The sequence below is a fragment of the Dermochelys coriacea genome, chromosome 16 (genome assembly GCF_009764565.3).
Source record: "Dermochelys coriacea isolate rDerCor1 chromosome 16, rDerCor1.pri.v4, whole genome shotgun sequence".
Taxonomy (NCBI): domain Eukaryota; kingdom Metazoa; phylum Chordata; order Testudines; family Dermochelyidae; genus Dermochelys; species Dermochelys coriacea.
The window spans coordinates 17,665,871-17,690,424 of NC_050083.1; the positions used below are offsets into that span (position 1 = coordinate 17,665,871).

General features: G+C 44.5%; 2 protein-coding genes across 5 annotated transcripts in view; one reads left to right on the forward strand and one right to left on the reverse strand.

Moving 5' to 3' along the window:
* Positions 1-5,361: 5,361 nt before the first annotated feature.
* Positions 5,362-10,029, forward strand: BRD3OS (BRD3 opposite strand). Its single transcript, XM_043499073.1, has 2 exons — positions 5,362-5,474; positions 6,148-10,029. The coding sequence occupies exon 2, from the start codon at positions 7,084-7,086 to the stop codon at positions 7,351-7,353; it is 270 nt and encodes an 89-aa protein (XP_043355008.1). The 5' UTR covers positions 5,362-5,474; positions 6,148-7,083; the 3' UTR covers positions 7,354-10,029.
* Positions 10,030-15,006: 4,977 nt separating this feature from the next.
* The window catches only part of BRD3 (bromodomain containing 3), a 52,607-nt gene continuing 43,059 nt past the window's right edge, over positions 15,007-24,554 (reverse strand). The window contains exons 10-12 of one of the 4 annotated variants that reach the window (XM_038375075.2): positions 23,038-23,330; positions 20,850-20,978; positions 15,007-19,651 (exon numbers count right to left, since the gene is read on the reverse strand). In XM_038375075.2, coding sequence (XP_038231003.1) covers positions 19,536-19,651; positions 20,850-20,978; positions 23,038-23,330 — 538 coding nt within the window. In that variant the 3' untranslated portion in view covers positions 15,007-19,535. Of the gene's footprint in view, positions 19,652-20,849; positions 21,009-21,270; positions 21,333-23,037; positions 23,331-24,554 lie in introns of those variants that run through there. The other 3 variants (XM_038375074.2, XM_038375076.2, XM_043499072.1) reach the window with 3 other exon arrangements.

The following is a 24,554-nucleotide window of genomic DNA, read 5'->3' on the forward strand; positions in this document are numbered from 1 at the left end:
ATGGAGATGCAAAAATTTATAGGGAAAGAAAAATAGATGCTCTTTAACAAATTGAAAGATATATAGGTTTCCTTTGGAGAATGGGAGTCAGGCATTTGCTGGCATCAGAGTGGGGTTTGCCTGTGTAATACCTATTGCTGTTCTAAAACATTTACTTGGAAAGTGCACTTGTTGGCAGACAACGCAGGAATTCAGAGAGGACTTTGCGGGAAGGGTCAAGTAGACAGACAGAGACAGCAGTTGACGTTTGGAGGCCTACAGCTTTCAATTCTTTTCCTTTTGTTAGCTTGGCAACTTAATCACTTCAGTTACTGGGGTTTTTATTTTGCTGTGGGCTTGATGATGACGCCATCAATAGAGTTTTGGAGAAGCTCAAAATACCTTGACCATGCCAAAAAATAAATCTGGATCCACTAAAGATTCTGCATTTCGCTCTCAAACTCCCACAAGCTAGAGCGTGAGCCAGTCTGCTTTCTCTTCCATGCTAGTCGGAGGCACAGACCTGACTTCACAAGCAATGTCAGAATATTTGAATGGGAACATTTCTGCAGGATCATTCATTCCTTTTCTTCTCCTTTCTTTCTCAGGTCAACACTTTTGGATGCAGGCAGGAAGTGTAGAGTAGTAATGTATCCCTATTTGTTGGAAATAACATGGTATTTTTTGAAATATGTAAATGAAAGCCACATGTGAAGGGGATGGTAGCAAGTAAAATGGGGTCTTGGTCCATGATTAGGGCCCCTAGATTCTACAGTAATAAAATAAATAATAACAATAATCTATTGGTGTAATTATTTCATGCATCAGATATTTAGCAAAATGTTCAATGGCATTCTAGCCACAAGAGATATGAAGTGTGAGAGCTTAAATTTAGCATTATCAGCAGGGTAAAAATAGGTTTCAGAGTAGCAGCTGTATTAGTTTGTATTCACAAAAAGAAAAGGAGTACTTGTGGCACCTTAGAGACTAACAAATTTATTTGAGCATAAGCTTTCGTGAGCTACAGCTCACTTCATCGGTATGCATCCGATGAAGTGAGCTGTAGCTCACGAAAGCTTATGCTCAAATGAATTTGTTAGTCTCTAAGGTGCTACAAGTACTCCTTTTCTTTTTAGGGTAAAAATAGGTAACCTTAAGATAAAATAAGATAAGATAAATTTCCTCCTATGTATGCCAAAAAACATTACAAAAAACATTACAGCTAAGAAAAACCTAAGCATTTAAAAATATGGAAATGAACAATTAAGGGAGGGTAGATAACTATTTGGTTACACTCACAGTTCATACAGGTTCTTAAATAAGTGTACATGAGTAAATACTGAATATTCCAAAAATAACCTTAACTCTGACCTCCTATCCTTACTCAGCTTCAGTCAATAACTAAACATCCTCTCACACCCAACTACGGTTCATTGTATACATTTCCAATATTGGCTATAAATGCCCATAAGCTACACCCATTACATGGGGCCCAGTTTCCAACCTTCTGTTCACCCACTCACCAAGTATGTAAAAGATTGTTATAAAGAGAAAGGTGATAAATTGTTCTCCCTACCCACTGAGGACAGGACAAGAATGTAATGAGCTTAAACTGGGAGATTTAGGTTAGACATGAGGAAAAACTTCCTAACGTAAGGGTAGTTAAGCACTGGAGCAAATTATTTGTGGAATCTCTGTCACTGAAAGTTTTTAAGAGCAGGCTAGACAAACACCTAACAGGGACGGTCTAGATAATACTTAGTCATGCCCCAGTTCAGGGGACTGGACTAAATGAACTATCCAGGTCCTTTCCATCCCAACTGTGCACTGTGGTCGAGGGAAAACCACATCTTACACCATGGTCTTCATATTCAGCCCAAAACACCTTTTCTCCCATCCACTATGAAACAGGAAACCAGTACGAAAGGAAGGATAGTCTTGTTCTGAAAACACTTGACTGGATTCAGTTCCTGGTTCTGCTACAGACTTCCTGTCTGACATCAGGCAAATCACTTAGTCTTTCAGAGTAGCAGCCGTGTTAGTCTGTATCCGCAAAAAGAAAAGGAAGACTTGTGGCACCTTAGAGATGTACAAATTTATTTGAGCATAAGCTTTCGTGAGCTACAGCTCACTTCATCGGATACATGCAGTGGAAAATACAGTGGGGAGATTTTATATACACAGAGGACATGAAACAATGGGTGTTACCATACACACTGTAATGAGAGTGATCAGGTAAGGTGAGCTATTACCAGCAGGAGGGGAGGGGGGAAAAAAACCAAGAAAACCTTTTGTAGTGATAATCAACGTGGGCCATTTCCAGCAGCTGACAAGAACGTGTGAGGAACAGTGCGGGGGGGGGGGAGGGGGAATAAACATGGGAAAATAGTTTTACTTTGTGTAATGACACATCCACTCCCAGCCTTTATTCAAGCATAAGGTGCCACTAATACTCCTTTTCTTTTTGCACTTAGTCTTTGCGTCAGTTTCCAGTATGTAAAATGGAGCTGTTATTCCCTTTGTCTGCCTTCTCTGTTTAGACTAAAAGAAAAGCAGTACTTGTGGCACCTTAGAGACTAACAAATTTATTAGAGCATAAGTTTTCGTGAGCTACAGCTCACGTAGCTCACGAAAGCTTATGCTCTAATAAATTTGTTAGTCTCTAAGGTGCCACAAGTCCTCCTTTTCTTTTTGCGAATACAGACTAACACGGCTGTTACTCTGAAATCTGTTTAGACTGTAATCTCTCTGGGACAGGCATTGTTTCTCACTGTGTGTATGTACAGCACCTAGCACTGATCCCAGCTGGAATTTCAAGGTGCTGCTAAAATACAAATAAACAATCATAAAACCTAATTCACCCCAGTCAACCTCTTTCTGTGCACTGGGAATCCCATTATACTTTCCTACTTATCCTCCTGTTATGACTCAGAGACTGCGTCTCCTCCTTGCAACTCTCCTGATTTTATCGCTGGTCTCACAGTATGCGGTGTTTCCTTTAAAGCCCCAGCTTCCGCAATCAGTTGATTGCCTGATAATCTCCACTTTCATTTTTAAATAGCAGTATATTTCCAGCTCTTCTGGTTGTGAAACAAAGCTTAAATACATGAACCCTAAAGGCCTCACCGGCAAATAACAAGAACCCCACATTTATTATTTTAAAACCTCATGATTTTTATGACAATCTCACAATTTTTGAGGACCTGACTCTTGATTTGCAAACACTTGGGGTTGGCCACGCTGTATCAGGAGGTCAGACGAGATGATAACAATGGTCCCTTCTGGACTCAAAATCCATGAATCTTCAAGGCAGAGATCACATATGCACCATCATCCAGTCAGTCTGACTGGCAGCCAATTTCCAAGTACCCTGCCAATCTAATCAGGCAAGTGCATAACTTATTTCCTGTAAGAGGAGAGAAAGGAATCTGCAATTCTGAGATGTATTGCATTTGTAGCAGCTATCCATCGGCAAAGACTAAAATCATTGTTTTTATGTTACAATTGTTATTACCTATGGATACCCAGGAATGTTATTGCTGCCCTTGGTTGCATTGGGTTGCGTACCATGAGTGCTGGGCAGTTTCAGCAATCAGGAATGTCCAGCTGTCTGGTTAGAGTGGCATTTGCACACTATAGATGCGTCACTTGCAGCTTTACCAACTCTCACAATATTTTTCTTAAAGCCCCAACTCCTGGGGTCACGTGAATCTCAGATTTCGTTCTTAAAAAAAAAATAATAATCTAGCCCTCAAGATTGTAGAGAAACACTTGAAAATGTGACCCGAGTGAAAATCAAATAAAATGCATCCCAAATTTATTATTTTTAAGTCACATGAGGGTCACGAAGGGCCTTGCTGGAAAGCAACCCAGTGCATCAACCACCCAAGAGAACCTCAGCACAAGTGGGGCTCGTGGTGCCACAAGCAGCACCGTGCACCCTGCAAGACAACCAGGCTCCCCAAAACATGGAGTGTAATGAACTGTGCAGTCCACAGGGGCAGTGTCAGGCACTGCACAGGGCAAGGAGCAGGGCCGGGCACCAGACAGGGCATGGGGAAGTGCCAGGCACCACACAGTGCATGGGACAGGGGCAGGCACTGCACAGGGTAAGGGGCAGTGCCGGGCACCGCACAGGGGCAGCGCCAGGCACTGCACAGGGCACGGGCGCAGGGCACCGCACAGAGGCAGCGCCAGGCACCGCACAGGGAATGGCCGGGCACCGCACAGGGCACAGGGCAGGGTTGGGCATCACACAGGGGCAGGGTCGGGCACTGTACAGGGCATGGGGGCAGGGGCAGGGCCAGGGCACCAAACAGGGTGAAGTGGCAGGGGCAGGGGCAGGTACCGCACAGGGCATGGGGGCAGGGCCAGGGCACTGCATAGGGCGCAAGGGCAGGGTCGGGCACCGCACAGGGCACGGGGAAGCGCCAGGCACCGCACAAGGGCAGGGGCAGGCACCGCACAGGGCACGGGGGCAGGGGCAGGCACCGCACAGGCCCGGGCACCGCACAGGGCACGGGGGCAGGGGCAGGCACCGCACAGGCCCGGGCACCGCACAGGGCACGGGGGCAGGGGCAGGCACCGCACAGGCCCGGGCACCGCACAGGGCACGGGGGCAGGGGCAGGCACCGCACAGGCCCGGGCACCGCACAGGGCACGGGGGCAGGGGCAGGCACCGCACAGGCCCGGGCACCGCACAGGGCACGGGGGCAGGGGCAGGCACCGCACAGGCCCGGGCACCGCACAGGGCACGGGGGCAGGGGCAGGCACCGCACAGGGAATGGTCGGGCACCGCACAGGGCACGGGGGCAGGGGCAGGCACCGCACAGGGCACAGGGGCAGGCACCGCACAGGGGCAGGGGCAGGCACCGCACAGGGAATGGTCGGGCACCGCACAGGGGGCAGGGGCAGGGGCAGGGGCAGGTACCGCACAGGGCATGGGGGCAGGGTCGGGCACCGCACAGGGGCAGGGGCAGGCACCGCACAGGGCACGGGGGCAGGGGCAGGCACCGCACAAGGGCAGGGGCAGGCACCGCACAGGGAATGGTCGGGCACCGCACAGGGGCAGGGGCAGGCACCGCACAAGGGCAGGGGCAGGCACCGCACAGGGAATGGTCGGGCACCGCACAGGGCACGGGGAAGCGCCAGGCACCGCACAAGGGCAGGGGCAGGCACCGCACAGGGAATGGTCGGGCACCGCACAGGGGCAGGGGCAGGCACCGCACAAGGGCAGGGGCAGGCACCGCACAGGGAATGGTCGGGCACCGCACAGGGCACGGGGAAGCACCAGGCACCGCACAAGGGCAGGGTCGGGCACCGCACAGGGCACGGGGGCAGGGGCAGCGCACGGGGCGCAGCGCGCGGGCGGGGCGGGGGGGGGGTTGCTCGGCGCTCGTGCGCCTCCCCCGCCCATCGATGCTCTCGGCACTCGCAGCCGCAGCGGTTTCGTGGCGACGGGGAAGCCGAGGCCAGGGCGCAGCGGAGCGCGGCAGGTAGCGCGGGCGGGGCGGCACCGGGTCACCGACAGGACGGTGGGGTATCGATCCCCCCCCGCGGTGTCTGGGGGGCGAGGTGGGGTATCGATCCCCCCCATCAGTGACTAGGGGGCGAGGTGGGGTATCGATCCCCCCCCGCGGTGTCTGGGGGGCGAGGTGGGGTATCGATCCCCCCCCGCGGTGTCTGGGGGGGCAGGTGGGGTATCGATCCCCCCCATCAGTGACTAGGGGGCGAGGTGGGGTATCGATCCCCCCCCCGCGGTGTCTGGGGGGCGAGGTGGGGTATCGATCCCCCCCCCCCGCAGTGTCTAGGGGGCGAGGTGGGGTATCGATCACCCCCCATCAGTGACTAGGAGGAGGTGGGTATCGATCACCCCCCCACACAGTGTCTGGGGGGGGATTGGAGATATAGCTCATCACCCCAGCAATAACCCATGGGGGGGAGGGGGTCAAAAGCAAAGATCAGCACAAAAGGGGCTAAGGCAGGTTGGGGCGGGGAACAGCGCACTCCTAAAATATTAACAAGGGGACTAAAGTGAAGAAGCCTGTTGCATCCCCCAGGCAGATTGAAAAGTACCTGCTAGGACCCAGAGCTCTGAAACGGGCGCCGAGGGTGTTCTGGGCTCTGGTCTGGGGGATGGGAGCAGCCCTCTTCTTCATGTCACTCTAGGTTGAAGCTGCAACACAGACCGAACAAAATGAAGGGTGAACGGCCGTGGGAAGCCAGTCTGCAGTGAGAAGGAAAGACCCATGAATCAGCGTGTGAAGATCTTTCCCACCCACCCACATGCAACAAGATATTGACAGGGCACATCCTACCAGCCATGTCTATTTCACTGGGATTTTCCCAGCCCTACCACAGGCCAAACTGTAACATATGCTGCTTTTCCACTGGAGAATCCTGATTATTGCTAGAGAACACATCTTTGGGAATTGGAAAAACAGAGATAACTTAACCGATGTGCTTCAAATACGCTGCACCGACCAGACCCAGAGGGGATCTATTGCCTGGTGCTTTTTAATGAAATGACTCATGCACACGCCTATCAATAAATCCATTTTAAAGGGTAAAGAAACCAGGCACAATCAGTGAAATGGACACAAGTCTGGACCACATTGAACTCCTAGATCTCTGTTGTTTCACCATTTAATTAAAATCTCTCTAAGGAGTCTGGATTTTCCTGAGACAGCCATTATCCCTTAGGCCTCCATTTCAGGTTGTTGAGGCTGTCTCTCCATGGACTCCCAGTACCAAATGGGCTGTATGCACACTAAGCTTTTACAAAATGACAGGGCATCATCAATATATAGTCCGTCCTTCAGAAGTCCTGGTTTATCACACTGAGCGTAAGCGCAAGTCCTGTATGGTGCTGTAATATACAGATGAGTCTGTGTCAAAAGTGTTGCACAGAATGTTATGTATACTGAACTATATGTCATAACCCCAATAGTGCCACAGCTAAAGGAGATTGTCTTTGATCTCAAAGCAGTAGGAGAGCATTGTACCCTTGTTTATACCTGTGAAGGCCCGATTAAGCCAATGAATCCACTACAGCACTTGAGAGCTGGTATGAAATGTTTAGTCTCCAGTGTCATTCCAGAGTGAATGACAGGCAGAGTAATGAATGGACGGGTGTCACTAGCTGAAAAAGCCTTATCTGAGAGCTATGCCAGGCTTCGTTACAGGGACACCTCGTTGCTCATCTGGCAGCAGCAGCAGCAGAAGTTGGAGTCTGTCCCACCTGGTACATACTTGAGTAGAAGCCGGAGTATGTGGTACTCGCAGTATGGTAATGAGGCCATTCTGGTACGGGACAAAAACCAACTGGATGTCTCCAGAGACACTGGGCAATCAAAGTTTTGCATTATTATGTAATTTTAAAGGCTTAGTGTCAGAGATCTGTACATGGTAAACAAATGCATGAAAGAACCTGTGCTAGGCCTCAGGCAAGTTCTAAACAACATTTTCATTCAAAAGCCACCATTAATATTAATTGCATGTCTGGTCACATTGTTTCCCATCACTGCTGACTATCAGATAATTGGGATCAACCTACCAAAGTTCAGTGTGGTACGAAGAGATGAAGACTGGGGACACCTTACTAAAGGAGAAAGCCAAAATATTAAATCAAGGGATCAGGCTAAAAAAGAAAAAGACATATTGCCTTCCTTGTATGTCTAACTGTTTTATGCCTGATCTGCTCTCTGATTGGGTACCAATGTAACTGTTTCAGTTATGGGTGTGATTTTGTTACTGAAATCGTTGTATCAGTATAGTCCCAGTATAAACCTGTCTTACACCTGTATAGCTTATTCCCCTTCCCATACAAGAATAGCTATTCTGGCATAAGCAAGTTTATACCAATATAACAGCATCATAGACCAGGGGCAGTTGTACCAGTTTAACTATACCACTATCATTCAAGCAGTACAACTTTTGCGTGTGGACTAGCCCTTAGAAGATTATTAAAACTGAAAGGATGTTTGAAGTTTAAATTTATTTTCACCGTTTGTGCCACTGATTTACATTATGTATTTCATTGAGATTGAATGATGAAAATAGCCTAGTCAGTTTCACTTGCCAGTCATTATACACTAGCAAAATTCTGCAGTGACGGCCTTGCAAATGCATCTAGGGAATGTTAGAGTCCAAACTGTTTTCATTTGAAATCATTCTTCAGAATGTTGCTAGTGAGATTGCTCTGCAAAAATACACAGAACCTTCATTTTGGACTTTTCCTGTCTCCTTTTCATATTTTTCCTGTAAATGGTCTCTTACAATCTCAATTAATGATCTGGCAGTTGAGTTGAATAATTTACAGTATTAAGCAGAATAGAGAAAGGAGGTGCTAATGAAGTTACATTTGGGCCTTAGAAAGGTCTGGGCAAGAGAGGTGTATAAAGGCTTTGTCCATTGCAAAGCAGCAGTTGCTTCTCTCTGATATTACAGTTCAGTATCATGGAGGTAACGGTTTGAAGGCATCATTCTGTGAAGTCAATCGGACGACTCATATGAATAATACTCTGCTTAAGTAACAATTCCATATAATAGTTCAAAAGCATATCACCGACTGAATCATCAGATAGGCAAGGATAGGGTTAGGGATTTAGAAGAGTAATAATGAAGAAAGCTTCTGTTAACAAACACACACATCTCTTGGTAAGGGTTGAAAGGAAAGAAATGTTGTAAAGAAAACAGGAGTGCTACAGCCATACATCAGCTGCGAAAGGGATTTTCTTGTTCAAGCTTTCTGTATAATGAAACCTTAATGCATGTAACAGGTATGCATTTAGCCTCATTAACGTGTCGAACTCTATTTATGCAGAGTTCCTATTCCTATTTCAAACAAAATTAATGGGAGTGTCCATTATAAATAAGCTAGGAAGGATTTTTTATTTAAGTTTTGACAAACAGCGTCTCGTATTTAATTGTAGCTGATCTCAATATTTTAAAAATCGTGTCCAGAAATTATTTTTTTCAGTCGTTAAAGTCTAAAGGGTTTAAAAAAAAAATCAGACTTCTACATCTGGAAATGAGCACTGGTGTCTGGCTCCCAGTTCTGTCTGCCATCGCTACCCCATTGTGTATATTAGGTCTCGATCTAGCAGGGCAGGATCAAGCCCTTAGGAGTCATGGGATTTACATGTCTCATCCAGCACATACTTAAACTCAAGAAAGTGCACAATCCCGTTGACTTCAGTGGCACTAATCACATGCCTCCAGTTAAATGCCTTAAGTATTTTGCTGGATCAGAACCCTAGACCCCAATTCAGCCAGGTACTTATTTGAGGCTCTGGCCCTGATCCAGCAAAGCACTCAGGTACCTGCTTAACTGACTTCAGTTGGGCTACCCATCTGCCAAAAGTTGAGCATGTTGCAGAATTGGGCCCATTCTCCAGTACTCCTCAGTATTCATTATGCTTATTCCAAGTAGTTTTATTTTTAAAATTTTTTAAGCACTTTAAAGTTTCTTTATAGAGAAATTCTGTATCCATCCCACCAACCTAACAATAACACATCCATTCTACTGTGGATGAACTAGGTTTTCTGCACTCAGCACTTACTGTTAGCAAGTGCATTCACTACAGATCAGAGTTACCCCTGATTTATTTAGCTGTTACTATTTATGCATGTGTCCATGATTACTACAAATACTGTATGTTCAGAAAGTTTAACTTGGGCCCTGATCCTGCAGACACTTATGCAAAGGCTTTATTATACACGCATGGCCTTGGTCTCCTCAGGACTATTCAGGTGGGTAAAGTTAAGCATGTCTACAGGAGCGGGCCTTACATGGCACTAAGGGGATGTTGTATTGCTTGCTTTTCTGCACATCCCTCTCAATGTGATTGTCTATTTTACCATCATTTAGCATTAATGTATTTTCAGTAGTCTTGGCAGATTTGGTGGTATGACTGGTATGAACCAAGTTTCTGTAATTAGTTATGTAGTGTTGATGTACTTATCGTAAATGCACTTATTGTCTCTTGATGCCAATTAAAATGGTTGAATGTGTCATCTGTACCTACTGTTTTTTCTTTTCCACATTAACTGCCTTAGCATGTCTGATTATTATTTGTATTACAGCTCAAAATACTGACCCAGGCAAGGTATGGGGCAGGTAGATATTTATGCAGATACACGCAATTTGGGATTGTGTTATCGGTGGTCTGATTGCCACCTATTCCTTAATATAAGGGTGAGTCTCACAGAACAGAAATCTGCAGCTGAGTTTACCTGCGGTTAGCTAGTTGTGGGTGAGGCTGGAGTCTCCAGGACAGTGCTGTTGCACAGCTGCTCAATCTTCATTCTTGAGTCAACAGCCCAGAGGTTTTGTGAACTCTTCCTGGGGAGCTTGAGATGATATTTGATGAGTACCCCTGCTATAGCTTCTTCTCGTGTGCATGAAGGGCTACAGTGAAGGTGTCAAAGCGAGTCCACTGAGCTGACTGGGAGCCATATGCTAGCCGTCCCTTCATAGATTCCAAGCCAGAAGGGACCACTATGATCATCTGGTCTGACCTCCTGTATAACACAGGCCAGAGAACTTCCCGGAATAATTCCTAGAGCAGATCATTCAGAAAAAACATCCAATCTTGAGTTATGTCCAGTAAAGACCCACAGAGGCCTGCTTACCTTCTAACTAAACCCCCAGGCTGTCTAACAAGTGCAGCTAGTCCTCAGTGGAGCCGCCTGATTGGCTGAGGGGATCAGCACTCTTGTTCTTAAGACCAGCAGCAGTAGCAGGGTGCTGGCTGCTCAAAGCATTTGCTACAATGGCGCCTGCTTGTTCCCAGCCCCGCTGCTGCCTTGGAACCAGCCGTGTCTCACTACAGGCAACCCAGCTCTGACCTTCAGCTCCGATTCCTGACTCTGGCTCTGACATCTGGCCTCCCACTCCCAGACTCACCCTGGGCTCCAGCTCCTACGACTAGGCACAATTTAAAAATAGCCAGTAATGGGGAATCCACTATGACCTTGGTAAATTGTTCTGACACTTACTTACCTTCTCTGTTAAAACATTTTTTACAGTCTGAATTTCTCTAGCTTTAACTTCTAGCTATTGAATCGTGTTCTATCTTTCTCTGCTAGATTGAAGAGCCCATTATCAAATATTTGTTCCCCATGTAGGTACTGATCAAGTTCCCTTTAATCTTCTCTTTGTTAAGCTAAATAGCTTGAGCTCCATGCGTCTATCACTGATAAAGCATGTTTTCTGATCCTTTAATCATTCTCATGGCTCTTCTCTGAACCTGTTCCAATTTATCAATATCCTTCTTGAATTGTGGACACCAGATCTGGACACAGTATCCAGCAGCAGTCACAGCAGAGACAAATACAGAGGTAAAATAACATCTCTATTCCTACTTGAGATTCCTGCTTGGCCAGCTTGAGGTGCAGTGGCAAAGTGGTTAAGGTGCATTATGACAATCCAGCAGGTCACGTGTTCAAGTCTAGCTCAGTTTCACACTGAAAAGCTGCCTCCAGTTCACTCAGCTGCAGAACAGGTACCTGGATCCATAGGGTTGGGGAAGTCAAAAGTGGTTGGATGGAAAATGACACTCTGTAAACCACATCAGCCTGATGAGCCATCTGTGGCTCGGGGCAGACTTTGCCTTCTCTGGGACAGCACATCCTGTGGAAGTAGCTCTCCTGCACCAGGAGAGAGAGAGAGAGGGAAACCATTTAACAATAATAAAACAACTACTGAATGAAATCATAGGAAGAGAGTAAATGTCACATAATTTTTAATGTTGTCATTTAGGGATGGCTCATGGCTCTGGGTGTCCCTAAGCATCTGACTGCCAGAAGTTGAGAGTGGACGACAGGGGATGGATCACCGAAAAATTGCCCTGTTCTGTTCATTCTCCCTGAAGCATCTCATCCCAGCCACTTTCAGAAGAGAGGATGCTGGGCTAGTTGGACCATTGGTCTGACCCAGTACAGCTATTCTTATTATTTTTAAAGGGGATGGGGACACAGGAGCAAACCCTTTTGGGGCTCAGCTACCCATCCATGGGGTATATAGTGCCTGAAAATAAGACCTAAAATAGCCAGCATATGGCAGAAAAATGTGTACATAGCCAAATCTGACTGAGTCACCTCTCGCAGGCAAACCACAATCTTGGCCACTTGAAAGTAGCTCCAAGGTTTCCAATACCAATTTGTCCAGCTTTTAATTAACCCCCTGACTATGCCCAGTGGTGCTCACTATGCCTCTTACAGGTTATTATTAATAAAACTTACCTCTCTTGTGCCTTTGCTGGCTCACAAGACAGACTGGACCAACCGTCTTTGGTTTTGGCCCATTCAAAGTAATTAACTGGTGCTTAACCAGCTGTTAAACCAGGGTGAAATTCCTCAGCTTCCCTCTTTTAATATAGCACTTCCCATGTCAAGATAACAGACCTGATTCTCATTTGACCTCAGGTCCTTTAACCCCCGCCCCGACTCACTGAAAATGGGGTGTCAGTGCCCTGTACATTGTCAGAATGGCTTAACCTTGTCTATGCCTTATGCTCTGTAGTTGTTATGGCGATGTAGCTTAGCCAAGATCCCTCAGGTGGGGAGTGTAACATTAACCTCACCCACCTACCCCACCGTAAAAACTGTCTGCATCTTGTTTCCACTAGGATTTTACAGCAAGATAGCTAATAAGTGTTAGCGACCTTGCTCTTAAAAAAACACCTTTTTTGGCAGCGAGGACGCAGCCGGAGTGTACCAGAATTAGTCATGAAGAGTCAGCTAGTGGATGCAGATGGAAAGGGGAGAGTACTGTTCTACCTCTTGCAAACGTGTGCAGGTGACAGCTGGAATCCAAGTGCTCATGCACCTGGGATGAAGCCCTGACCCTATTGAAATCAATGGGAGTTTTGCTATTGACTTCATTGTGGCCAGGACTTCTGTCCTGGAGCACAAAGGGCAGACATGCAAATATCAGGCACACCAAATATTTTCTTTCCTTTCTTTCCCTGGAGATCCCTTTGGAAGCGCTGGAGAAACATATTGGGAGCTTTCCAAGTCCTACATCAAAGGATAGGGTCTCGAAGGTGAGGAATGTTTAACCAAGAGAGTCGTCCGTTAGACATTTGAGTAAAGAGCTGTCTTCAAAAAGCAAAGTTTTAAAAAGGATCTGAATAAAAATCAGTTCCCTTCTCAGTAAATCAGTTTCCATCTCCTTGGTGACCATGATGTCATATGTCCCTAGTTCTCCGGTCATCCATGGAGTCTTCCAGAAAAACAGGGCAGACAAGACCTGAATTTCTGATGTAAAAAAAAACAAAAAACAACAAACCATTTAAACCAAACCAATCTACCACATTCAAGGCTTTCTTTATGTATCATTTAAAAGGGGACAAACCAATGCCCCTCCCCCCAGATCCTTTTCAGAACCATGCTGTACCTTACCTATGCCCCCAATCCTCCAAATAGATCCACACTCCATGCAGGGCCCTATTGATTTCAGTGGTAAGGGTCCATCCACATGGATCCAGTTGCAGGATTAGGGCCTAAAGTGGGATGGTTGCTGAAAAATAAATCCTGAACAATTAGTTGGGGAAACCATGGAAGCAACAGCCTAGATCACTCCAGCACTATGGCCCTGAGTCAGCAAAGCACTTGAGGCCTGGTCTACATCGTTTTTGTACCAGTGTGATTCTTTTTTTAACCAATATAGTTATACAGTACAATCCCTAGTGTGAACACAGATAACCAGGGATACAGGTGCCTTATACTGGTTTAACTTATTCCCTTGCTTGTACAGGAAAAGCTATACCAGTATAAGCACATTTATATCTGTATAACTATGTCCACGCTATGGGGATTATACCACTTTGACCATACTGAAATATTTAAAGCCTTGAGCACATCCCTATTCAACAAAGCGCCGACTACACTGGGATTTATGCATGCGCTTGAAGTTAAGCAGAGACATAAGTACTTGGCTGAATAGAAATGAAGTTAAGTACAGTAAAAGCTGTTTTATCCAGCATGCTGAGGGAATGGGGGCTGCCGGTAAGTGAAAAATGCCAGTTAACTAAGAGGGAGGGAGTTTGGGTGTGTGGGGGGTGCGGGGCTGGGGATTGGGTTGCGGAAGGGGGTGTGGGACACAGGCTATGGGAGAGAATTTGGATGCAGAAAGGGGGCTTGGGGTGCCAGATCCGGGGGGCGTGCTCTTTGGGTGGCTCCCCCAAACGGCGACCTGTAGAGGTGTGGCAGGTGGCTCTGCATACTGCCTCTGACCACAGGCATGGTTCCCAGCCAATGGGAGCTGCGAAGCTAACGCTCTGGGCGGGGGCAGTTTGCAGAGCCACCTGCCGCACCTCCGCATAGGAGTAGCCTGGACAAGTTGCCGCTTGTGGGGAGCCATACAAGGTGAGTGCCCCCCAGATACGGAACCCTGCACCCCCTCCGACGCCCCAAGTTCCCTCCTGCACCCAAACTCCCTCCCAGAGCCCACGCCCTGCACCCCCTCCCATGCCCCAAACCCCTGCCGGCCCCTTGCCAACTGGACTATAAACCGGAATTTCAATGAAGATCAGAAATGCCCGGTTTATAGAGCTTTCCGGTTGAAGTGCCGGATAAAACATCTTTTACTGTACATGCTTAAACTTCAGCATGTACAGTCAATATTTTCAATCTCACAACTTCATGACATTTGAGGTTTTACTTAATGCCTCAGCATCTGGAGTCATGTGATTCTGAGAAAATCTCAATTTTCATTTATTATAAAAGGTAAGTTTCTCACCCTCAGGGTTGCAGAGAAAAGCTTGAAATCATGAGCAGATGCAACCCTAAAGGCTCAAAGCCCAGAGGGCAAATAAAACAAATACAAAGTTATTATTTTTAAAAACTCCAGTGATTTTTTTTAGCCTGTTCCATGATTTTGAGGGTCTCAATTCATGATTTCTGAGGTTTGGCAATACTACTTAAAAGCTTTGCTGAATCAGGATCTCATATGATTTCGACCATGGTGAAGATCCGGGGGGAAGGAAGGAAACAAGCAACATATAAAACTTCACACAAGCAGACACTTTTTTTTTTTTTTTATTATGAAAACAAAACAAATGCCCCAGGAGAGGGGTCCATGATTACCAGTAACATCAAAGATTACTTTCTAACTTTTTTTTTTTTAATTCTGTTGTGTCGAGGCCAGCATTTGCAATAAACAAGCTAAAACTAGTTACATTGACTCATTCTTCAGTAACTGACATTTACAGGAATATACTAGAAATGGCACTAAAAAGTCTTAAGAAAAAGAGTTACGGTAAATTTGCATGCACATCATACAGAAAAGTAACATTTGTTTTAAATATTTAAAAAAAAAGGAAAAACAGAACAAAATGTACAACAACAAATTGTTTTGGAATTGTTATGTCAGTTATCGGGGCGTAAGCTCTAAAAGGCCCGTGTCAAATCCTAGCTGGTGGGTTGTTTTATTTATTTTTAAAAAATGATTTTTTAAAAAGATATGTAAATACCATTTTTAAAAAATGCATCTAACCATTTTACAAGGACGATAATGCTGCTAATGTAATGACTTCCTCCTGCCCTGTATTAATCTCCTATAACTCACAGCCTGCCCACAGTTGCACCATAATGCTAATTGCTTGTGTTTTAGAACATGTATTTTTAAAATCCATTACTAAAAAGTTTTTATTTTTTGGTCATGCCCCAACCCTAGCGGTAAAAAACATCATTTAAAAAAAGGAAAAATTAAAAACTGGTCTAAGAGTCCCAAAAGTAGAAAAAAAGTAGATAAAATTAAACTAGGTAACTGTAGTCTGATTCCACCAACCAGAGAAAATGGAAAGAGGCCACAATCCAAGTACTACTTGAATGTGTGTGTGTGTGTGTGTGTGTGTGTGTGTGTGTAAAAAAGTAGTAACTGGTTATACACATTTTTACATTCTGAATGGAAATCAGTTCTACAATTTCAAACCCTGTTGATAGGAAAGTTTAAAATCACAGCAATAAAAAAAACTGAATTTGTTTTGCGTCAACTGTATCTATTCAGTGAAAAAGTTTTAACACATTTGTTTTCTAGGTGAACTAGGGCCTGATCCCTGGGAGTCTGATATTCCTCAGCTTCCATAGGAGTCTGGGCCTTATGGTGAGACAAGAAATAGCCTTAACCTATGATCATTTGATAAAGCTTTTAAATGATATACTGACACTAGTTGATTAGGGACATGCACATTCTTCTCTTTTCTGCTGTGAGTGTTTGTTTGGTTTTTTTACCCCCATTTTCTTACAAGTATCAAACTTCTTTTTATTACTTGATGTAAACACTCAGGGGAAGATCATCAGCTTGCATAAATTGCCACCAATGACTATGTCCCTGAGTGAATTTCATATTAATTTAATAGATGTAACCCAGATGCATATGGGGGAGGATTTCAGTATGAAGGAAATAGCTTATTTCTCAGGATTTTTTCCAGATTGGCATTGAATTGCTCAGATCTATTTAAAACCGAATAATCCTCAGTTTCATTTAACACGCATTAAAGGTTAAAACAAAAACAAAAAAGTCAAGAGGTAAACCCACCCTTCAAAAGGAATTAAACAAAAAACAGAAACAAACAAAAAAAACCACCGTAAGCTCTAATTAGATGTATATTACATTTCCTCACAGTAACTTTTAAAAATATATTACTAAGGATCTGTTTGGGGGCAGAAGTTTTTTTTTTTTTTAAACAACAAAGGGCAGTGTTTAAAAAAATATAGGAACTAAAATGAACCTCAGTTTAATGAAAAAGGTAAATTGTTAATTTCAGTAAGATGCTGGAGACCCTCATTCATCCATTCCTTGCAAATGCTTTAGGGCCCAATCCTGCAAGTCCCCTGAGCACCTCCTGCAGAACGGCTGAATAGCCCATTGATTTCAAAGTGACTAGAGGCTCTTCAGCAGCCTATAGGAGGCATTCAGTGTCTTACAGAATCAGGCTCCATTCCTATAGCACAACAGGATAATGCTTCCTGGGGCTTTGGCAGATTCTGTGTACAGCTGCTGCTGGTTTTGTCATTAAGACACATACACAGAGCCGCTTCAGCTGCATGAGAGTCATGTATGAATACCTCACCATCTTTCTTGAAATGCTGACTGAGGTGACGATGATGTAGTTTGTAGACAGATGCAAAGGTAAGCCACCTATTTAATCTCCGAGAGTCTAGCCTCTAAAAGTCTGTCCAATAAAATGTGGTTACATGGGAATTAAGTGAGTGACAATTGAGCCTGGATACAGTAACTTTTGCACCAAAATGAACATTTTAGAGCAAAGATGCCCAAAAGTGCAAGCCATGGTGTTCTAGTAACAGGTCCCATAGATTCCCTCACTTTCAAAAAAGAGGTGTGGCCTACTGGGACCACATGTCCCAGCATGCAAAGTTTCCTTTCTAGCTCTTTGGAAGCTAAACTTGCTGGGAACATGGCATGCTGGGATTTGCAGTCCTCATAGGCCACAGCCCTCTATTATAAAATGAGGACAGCCACAACCTGCACCACTTTATGAGGATAAGGTGCAGCCTGAAGGCTCTTGGCAGTCTGCTAATATGGGCCTCAGCAGGGCAAATGTCAAGGCTGTCCCTGTTCGAGGCAATGAGGTAGCCTCAGGGAATTGGGGGCTGGGATAGGGGAAAGCATAACGTCTGTTAAACTCTGTATATTTTTTTTCCTTTACAATAAAAAGTTTTTTTTTTTTAAAAATCAAGAATTCAATTTACTATACATTTCTTCCCCCTCAGATTACAAAGTTTATATTATAGAACTGGGGTTTTCCTAAAACCGGATTAAAAAAAACAAAACAAAACAAAAACACACACAGAGAGAGAGAGAGAGAGAGAGAGAGATCTGTGGAAAAATTACAAATAAGAGAAAAGGGAAATGTGCAGCATCTGGAAGTCATCTATACCTGTAAGTCTCCAAATTCTGTACAAAAAAAGCAGGAGAAAAGAAGAAACAAACTGAGTACACAAACCGTGATAGAGCACCGACACAGGAAATAATGGACCGTAGCACCTGTCGGTAAAAAGTCCAATACATTTAAATAAGGTCTCAGGTTTATTTATTTATTTCTTTATTTTTTTAGGCTGGTTCGAACCATTTAAAAAAACCCCTCTGCACTTCTGCTGTTCTTCACAATGCAGGTTTCTTAATGTTTCAGATGACCAATGGTGTTAATAAATAAAGTATTTATATATACAAGAAATTAGGGACAGTGGCAATGGTGTACATGTTGCAGCAGTGCAGGTTTAAACGTTAGGCTGGACTCTCATAGAAAACTGCGGAGCCTTACGGGGGAAAAAAAAAAAGGTGTTTTTTTTCTGGTTTTCTGACCCCCCCCCCACCGCACCCACCCCCCCCACTTTTTTTTTTCTTGAGGTAAAAGTTTCAGTGTTTGGAAACCTGCACCCTGCGAGACACAGATGTAGCATTCCCTCCTAGGAGCTCCTTGCTGATATAAAGATAGGATAAAAAACATTCCACCTCCCTGCCCCATTCCATTGGTGACGTAGCCTGGGCGAAAGCTACAGCGCCCACTTTATCCCCGACCCGTCTAAAGCCTCTGATTTGGGAAGGTACTTGGAGCACATATCTGATTTTGAGCATGTGGGTTGTCTCCTTGACGTCCGGGGGTATGGCTCATTAGGGTGGTTGAAATTTTTTTGATGGGGAATTGGAGGTTTTCATTGACACGAAGTGTTGATTTTCCTCAAAAAATTGTTGATTGTTGTTGAAAGACTGAACGTGTTTTATTTTTTCAACAAAAAGTCAAAATTTTCACTGCGGGGTGGAGGGGGGGGTCTGACCAGCTCTACTGCTCACATGCTTAAAGTTAAGCACATGCTTAAGTACCTTCCTGAATAGGAGCCTACTCCTCTATTCCCCCTCCCCCCCAAAAGGATACATTTTAACAATCCACAGTACATGAGTTTTTGTTTTTGTTTTTTTATGTAAAAAGATGATAGCATCTGACATTTTCATCACACTGTAGACTTGGAGATTAAGAATACTAGTGCTAATAACAAATACACCAACTAGTTCAAAAGCTAACATCTTTCAGATACAGTACCATTTTACAGAGATTTCTTTTTAAAAAATTTTTTTCCTTGCGTCGTAGTGAGCCAGATTGGGTGTATTAAAAGGGATCTTTGAAAAAAAAAAAAAAGCACAAAAAACTGTATACTACACCTTGCAGATTTTTCTATGGATCTCTTGTTAAGAGTTCAAAGCTCTTGTCACATCCAAGCAACCATCTTCAGTTAAAAAAATTTAGAGACTTTACGCAAAGTGAACTACTTATCATAAAGTCTAGTCACACGCACACACAAAAAAAGATTTTTGACCTATTAAAAGCAAAGAAAAAAATTGGAAGATATTTTATAACACTGAATTTTTTTAAAAAATTGAAAAAAATGAGAGAGAGAGAGAGAGAGAGAAAAAACCTGACCACCGTGGAACAAGAGTAGTATATTAACCATAGAAGGGAACACTGCAGAGTATTGGTGTGTATGTTGTCCTTTTTTTTTTTTTTTTTTTTTTTTTAAGTGTCTGTAGTTTATTCCGAATCGCTGCTGTCCGAACTGGATCCGCTTGAGCTGCTACTTCCGGATTCTGAGGAGCTGCTGCTGCTGAGACGGGAAGGGCCTCCTGATGGAGCAGAGCTGGACTTTTCTAGAGGGAAGTAGGTTGTGCATCACTTATTTGAAAGATATCTGAACTATGAAAGATTTATTCATATAAACCCCTCCCTTCACTCTCCCCACCCTTGGATTGAACAGTCTATGGGCTGGTATGGTACAATCCAATAGCTGGGGCAACATCCAAAACCTCTGGAAAATTGGAGAAGGCCTTAATGTGGAACTGCCAGGGTAGCAAGCTTTTTAGGTGGCCAATTATTTTAATAGCAAATGTTCACTGAAAAAAAACCAAAACCAAACAACTGACGATAAATACAACTTGAATCTCAGGTTGGTTTCAACTGGATGGCACAAGCACCTATAGCCCACACTTAGCGTGCGGTGCCTGAAGCTGGCTAGCACAGACTCCAGAGTGGGAGTTGCTGACACAGAGAGGACCTGGGCAACTTCCACCAGCTGTTTGTTTTCAGGCTAGGCCTAAGTTTCCAGCATTGGAAATAATCAGCCATTGTGATAAGATCTTGGGTTAGGGTGCAGCTGGTGGTATGAAGGCTTGTGTGTGGAACAGCTAGAGCAATGTCACCCACATTCATGAATTTCCGTTGCTGGTTTATCCACAGTGTATAGATCTGGGCCAGAACAGAGCCCTGAGGGATGCCCGAGTTAAAAGTTCTTGGTCTACTGATCTGGCTAAGGTGTAGCTTAAAGCAGCGGTCCCCAGTCATCGCCGCCAAGAGATGGATTGTTCGCCGGCAGTGAACGATGCAGGAGATCGAGGAGGAAGCCCCGTCTCCAAACAGTGTCATATGCAGAGGACAAATCAGCCCCAACGCGGTCAGAGAGTGAAGCTACTTGTAAGCCTTAATTGATTCCTAATTGACATAAACTAAACCAGAATAAGCTTGGTTTAAACTGAAAAAAGATTGTCCACACAACCTTTCGCTCTGCTTTAACTAACTCACTTTAAAATCATACCCTAAGTTAAACTGATGCAACTTACTCATGTAGACAAGCCCAAGTTAATAAAGACTAATAGTTTTGCTGGTAATGGGAATTGTGACACATCTGTATTTTTTTTTTTTAAGTAGACACATCAGTCTAAAACTTAACTCCACATATTAATTGATTCTCTCTCTACACATATATATGTCTCTATATAGTAATTGATTTAGCCCAGGACTATATAGCACTGAAACCTCACTACACATAGCCAATTAAGTGGGGCCAGTTACCTTTTTTTGCAGGTTTCTTGTTGTTGTTTAGCTGCCCGCTGACGTCCTGTAACCGTTTTTCTAACTCTTTCTTCTTTTCCTGAGCTAACTCTTCTTTAGATTTTGCTGCTTGCTTTTTCCCACTTGCAGCTGTGGAGGAGGAACGCACAATTTCTGAGACTGCATAGTTGGGGGGAAAAAAAAGTGGACATCGCTATTTTACAGGGCACACACAACTATGCAACTGCTCTGTAGTTACACTGCGAAGATCATGTGACCACATAGCAATTACACATCCCTACAGAGGACAACACACAACGTCGCATAGACTCTCAGATAACAATCACCCTTTACATGATTTTTTTTGTTTTAAGATCTCTTGGAAACTATTTTAGAAGATAGAAATATCCATGTAATAACCTTGTAGTTACAGGTTACTTACCAGCCACTTATATGGTCAATAGTTACATTGTAATTAAAGAATTGTTACATGGGTTTTCTGCCCTGTAAAACAAAGTGTCCCATTAAAGGTTGTCAGATCAGGCATTTGCCATCAAGATCTAGATTCTTCATGCAAGAATTCAGCTGTTTTGTTGCTTAAAAAAAAAAGAGAACTGCAACTGATACAGGCAAAAATAGCAGATGGCAAGAATGTATTTGCATTAGCTAGGATTAATATGTCAAAAGGTATCAACAATCCTCATGCTTCAGATCATAAATTAATGTTAGGTGAGGTGAAGAAGAAATATTCCCCCACAGTACAGTATTGTATACTTTCAACTGTTGCACATCAGATGTTGGCCACTATCAGAAACAGGACAGATGGTCCATTGGCTTGATCCTGGGACAAAATACCTAAATTCCTCTGTATTATTTTAAAGTAATGATAAACCAAAACCCTCCCACCAAAAAATTACATAGAGTACCCTCTGAAAGCTAAACATTGCAATAAACAGAATGTGGCAGAAAAGTTTAGTTATATTCCATGGTCTTGACATTGTCACTGCGTTCAGACAAAGCCCTGTTCATCAGTGCAGGGTATGCAAACTTCACGCACCTGCACTAATGATAGTCTGAAGTTTTCCATGTTAACACAGGCTTTGGTTGCAAAAATAAAATGCTCTGTCATACATAATTATTCTGGAGAGTCTCTGAATTGTTACAGCAGTAAAGGGATTCAGTCAAAATCTACCTGATACAGTAGAGCCTCAGAGTTACGAACACCTCGGGAATGGAGGTTGTTCGTAACTCTGAACAAAACCTTATGGCTGTTCCCTCAGAATATTACAACTGAACAGTGACTTAAGCTTTGAAACTTAGCATGCAGTAGAAAGATGCTGCTTTCCCTTTATTTTTTAGTAGTTTATGTTTAACACAGTCCTGTACTGTATTTGCATTTTTTTTTCTGTCTCTGCTGCTGCCTGATTGTGTACTTCCAGTTCCAAAGGAGGTGTTTGGTTGATTGGTCAGTTCATAACTCTGGTGTTTGTAACTCTGAGGTTCTACTGTACATTAAAAAGAAAAAAAAAAAACATGTCAGAAAAAAATAAATTTGCTTAGAGCTCTCTGGAAGTCATGCAGCAGCAAAATGAGCTACTATGCAGGGATCATGGTTATCTACTACATTTGAGTCTTTGCTCCTGGAGGTGAGGGGTTGGGGACAAAGCAGAGACCAGCCATCAAGGAAGGACAGTCTTACAGTTAAGACACAACTCAGGATATCAGGGCTCAATTCCTGGCTCTGCCACAGACTCTGTGTGTGACTTCGGGCAAGTCACTTCATCTCTCAGTGTTGGTTCCCCACCCTTTGTCTTGTCTATTTAGATTATATGCTCTTCACATCAGGGAACGTATCCTTCTAGGTGTATGCACAGCACCAAGCACAAGGAGGCCTGGATTTTGGTAGTGCTTTCTAGATGCTATCAGAATACAAACAACAATAAGCCCCTCACAGATTCTGGAGGGAAGGAGCGCCGTCCCAGGGAGCTTGGAACCTTCAGCCTTCCATGGAATAGGATTTTGGGGAGGGCAGAAACAGATTAAAGAGGAGGGTCTTGGACATTTCCATTGGGGGAAAGAGGCCTTTTAAAAAAATCACCGTCAAATTGCCAACAAGTAATCAATACTTGGAAAGAGAGTTTGATAAGAAGAGGGTCCTAATGAGCGCTGCGGGGCTGATGGGGAACTTGTGAGCCATGAGGTAACTTACAAAACGGTTTCCTTTGTTTTTTCTGTAAACAAGACTTGACGTATCTCTCCAGTTCTCGTAAAGTGGTGGGCTTCAAGGTTTCAAAATCTATTTCTATCTCGTCGGGGTTGGAGTCCCTGAGGGAAGGTTCCCGGGATTGGATGATGTGCACCACCCGGCCCAGCTTTTCCCCCGGCAGGCGGTTGATGTCCAAGCTGAGCTGCCGCTTCTCGTCATAGGTCATGGGCAAGCCCTCCTCCTCCTCCTCAGAGTCGTAGGGTGCAGATGCCTGCTTGCCTCCTTTTTTAGGCTGCCTGGAGGGTTCGAAAGCACAAACACACTCGCTGGTGTATTGAGTTCATTTCTCCTCCCCTTGTACTAAATGTTCTACTATGAACGTTGACTGTTACAAACCATAACCTGGCATTAAACCTGTGTTCAAGACCCAGCGATGTCAGTGGGACTGAAGCATGTACTTAAATGCTATCTCGAACAGGGATGCTAGTCCCGAATAGGAGCCTAACATCCTACATCTAGCATGAAGACAATTTAGGATACAATTCGGTTTGGAATGTCGGCAGTTGTTACTGACTGTGAGAGCACCAGCCCAGTCAATAAGGGGTTAAAAGCTCCTCTGGGCTCAACAGGCCCCACTCTGCTACACCCCTGGGGCTTATCAATCCTGGAGAAGGGCAGGTCCCTAAAAAGGAGGATCCTGGTTCAGGCTGGGCGGCATTCAAGAACAAACAAGTTTCCCAGGGGCCATCTGCTGGGGACCTCGTCGAGAGCAGCAGCCAAACGAGCTCCCTGAGGAAACAGAGGGACCAGCTTTTTCCTTACTTTCCTTCTCAGAGATCCAGGACTTAGCCCAGGTTGTTTGGACAAAAGGGGTAAGGAGCCCAGATCTTCCCCCCCCAGGACTACTAGCCTTTACCCTACATGAGACTGCAGGGATGCGACCCTTTTTGTAGGTAGTGGAGGTATTGCTACTTTTTTCTTTTGGACTACTTTAACATCCCTTCTTCCCACCCCAAAAGAAAACAGACTCCCTCAGGGGTACAGCCAAAGAGTCATACCCCAAGTCTGGAACCCAGTCAACAGTCATACCCCCCGTTCAGAGAAGGACATCCAAGACAAGAGAAGCACCTCACCCCTCACTCCAAGAGGGCACCAGAGAAGTACAACCCATCACAGCACCATAGAACTAGATGGTGGATGTAACCCTTTTGGGTGGGCTTCGTTTGGTGAGGACTGGAAGAAATTCAACACTCATTTTTCATTTTGTCTTCACTGGGATCAGGTTGGGGCCCTTTTTGCATTTTACAGTGTGTCTGCATTAGGGAGAGATAAGCTGGCTTGGAAAGAAGGGGCCAGATCTTGAATCCATGACAGGATTCCCACCGACTTCAACAGAAACAGGGACCTGGCCCAAAGTAACCGACCCCAACCTAGACCCTCTACTCATCTGGAACAGAACTGGAGCTTTTTCAAAGTTCTGAAATACAGTACAGGGTTAACTTTTTAATTCCATCTCTCCC

Coding starts and splice junctions, on each gene's coding strand:
- BRD3OS (XM_043499073.1), top strand. CDS start 7,084: ATGACAGGCAGAGTAATGAATGGACGGGTGTCACTAGCTGAAAAAGCC.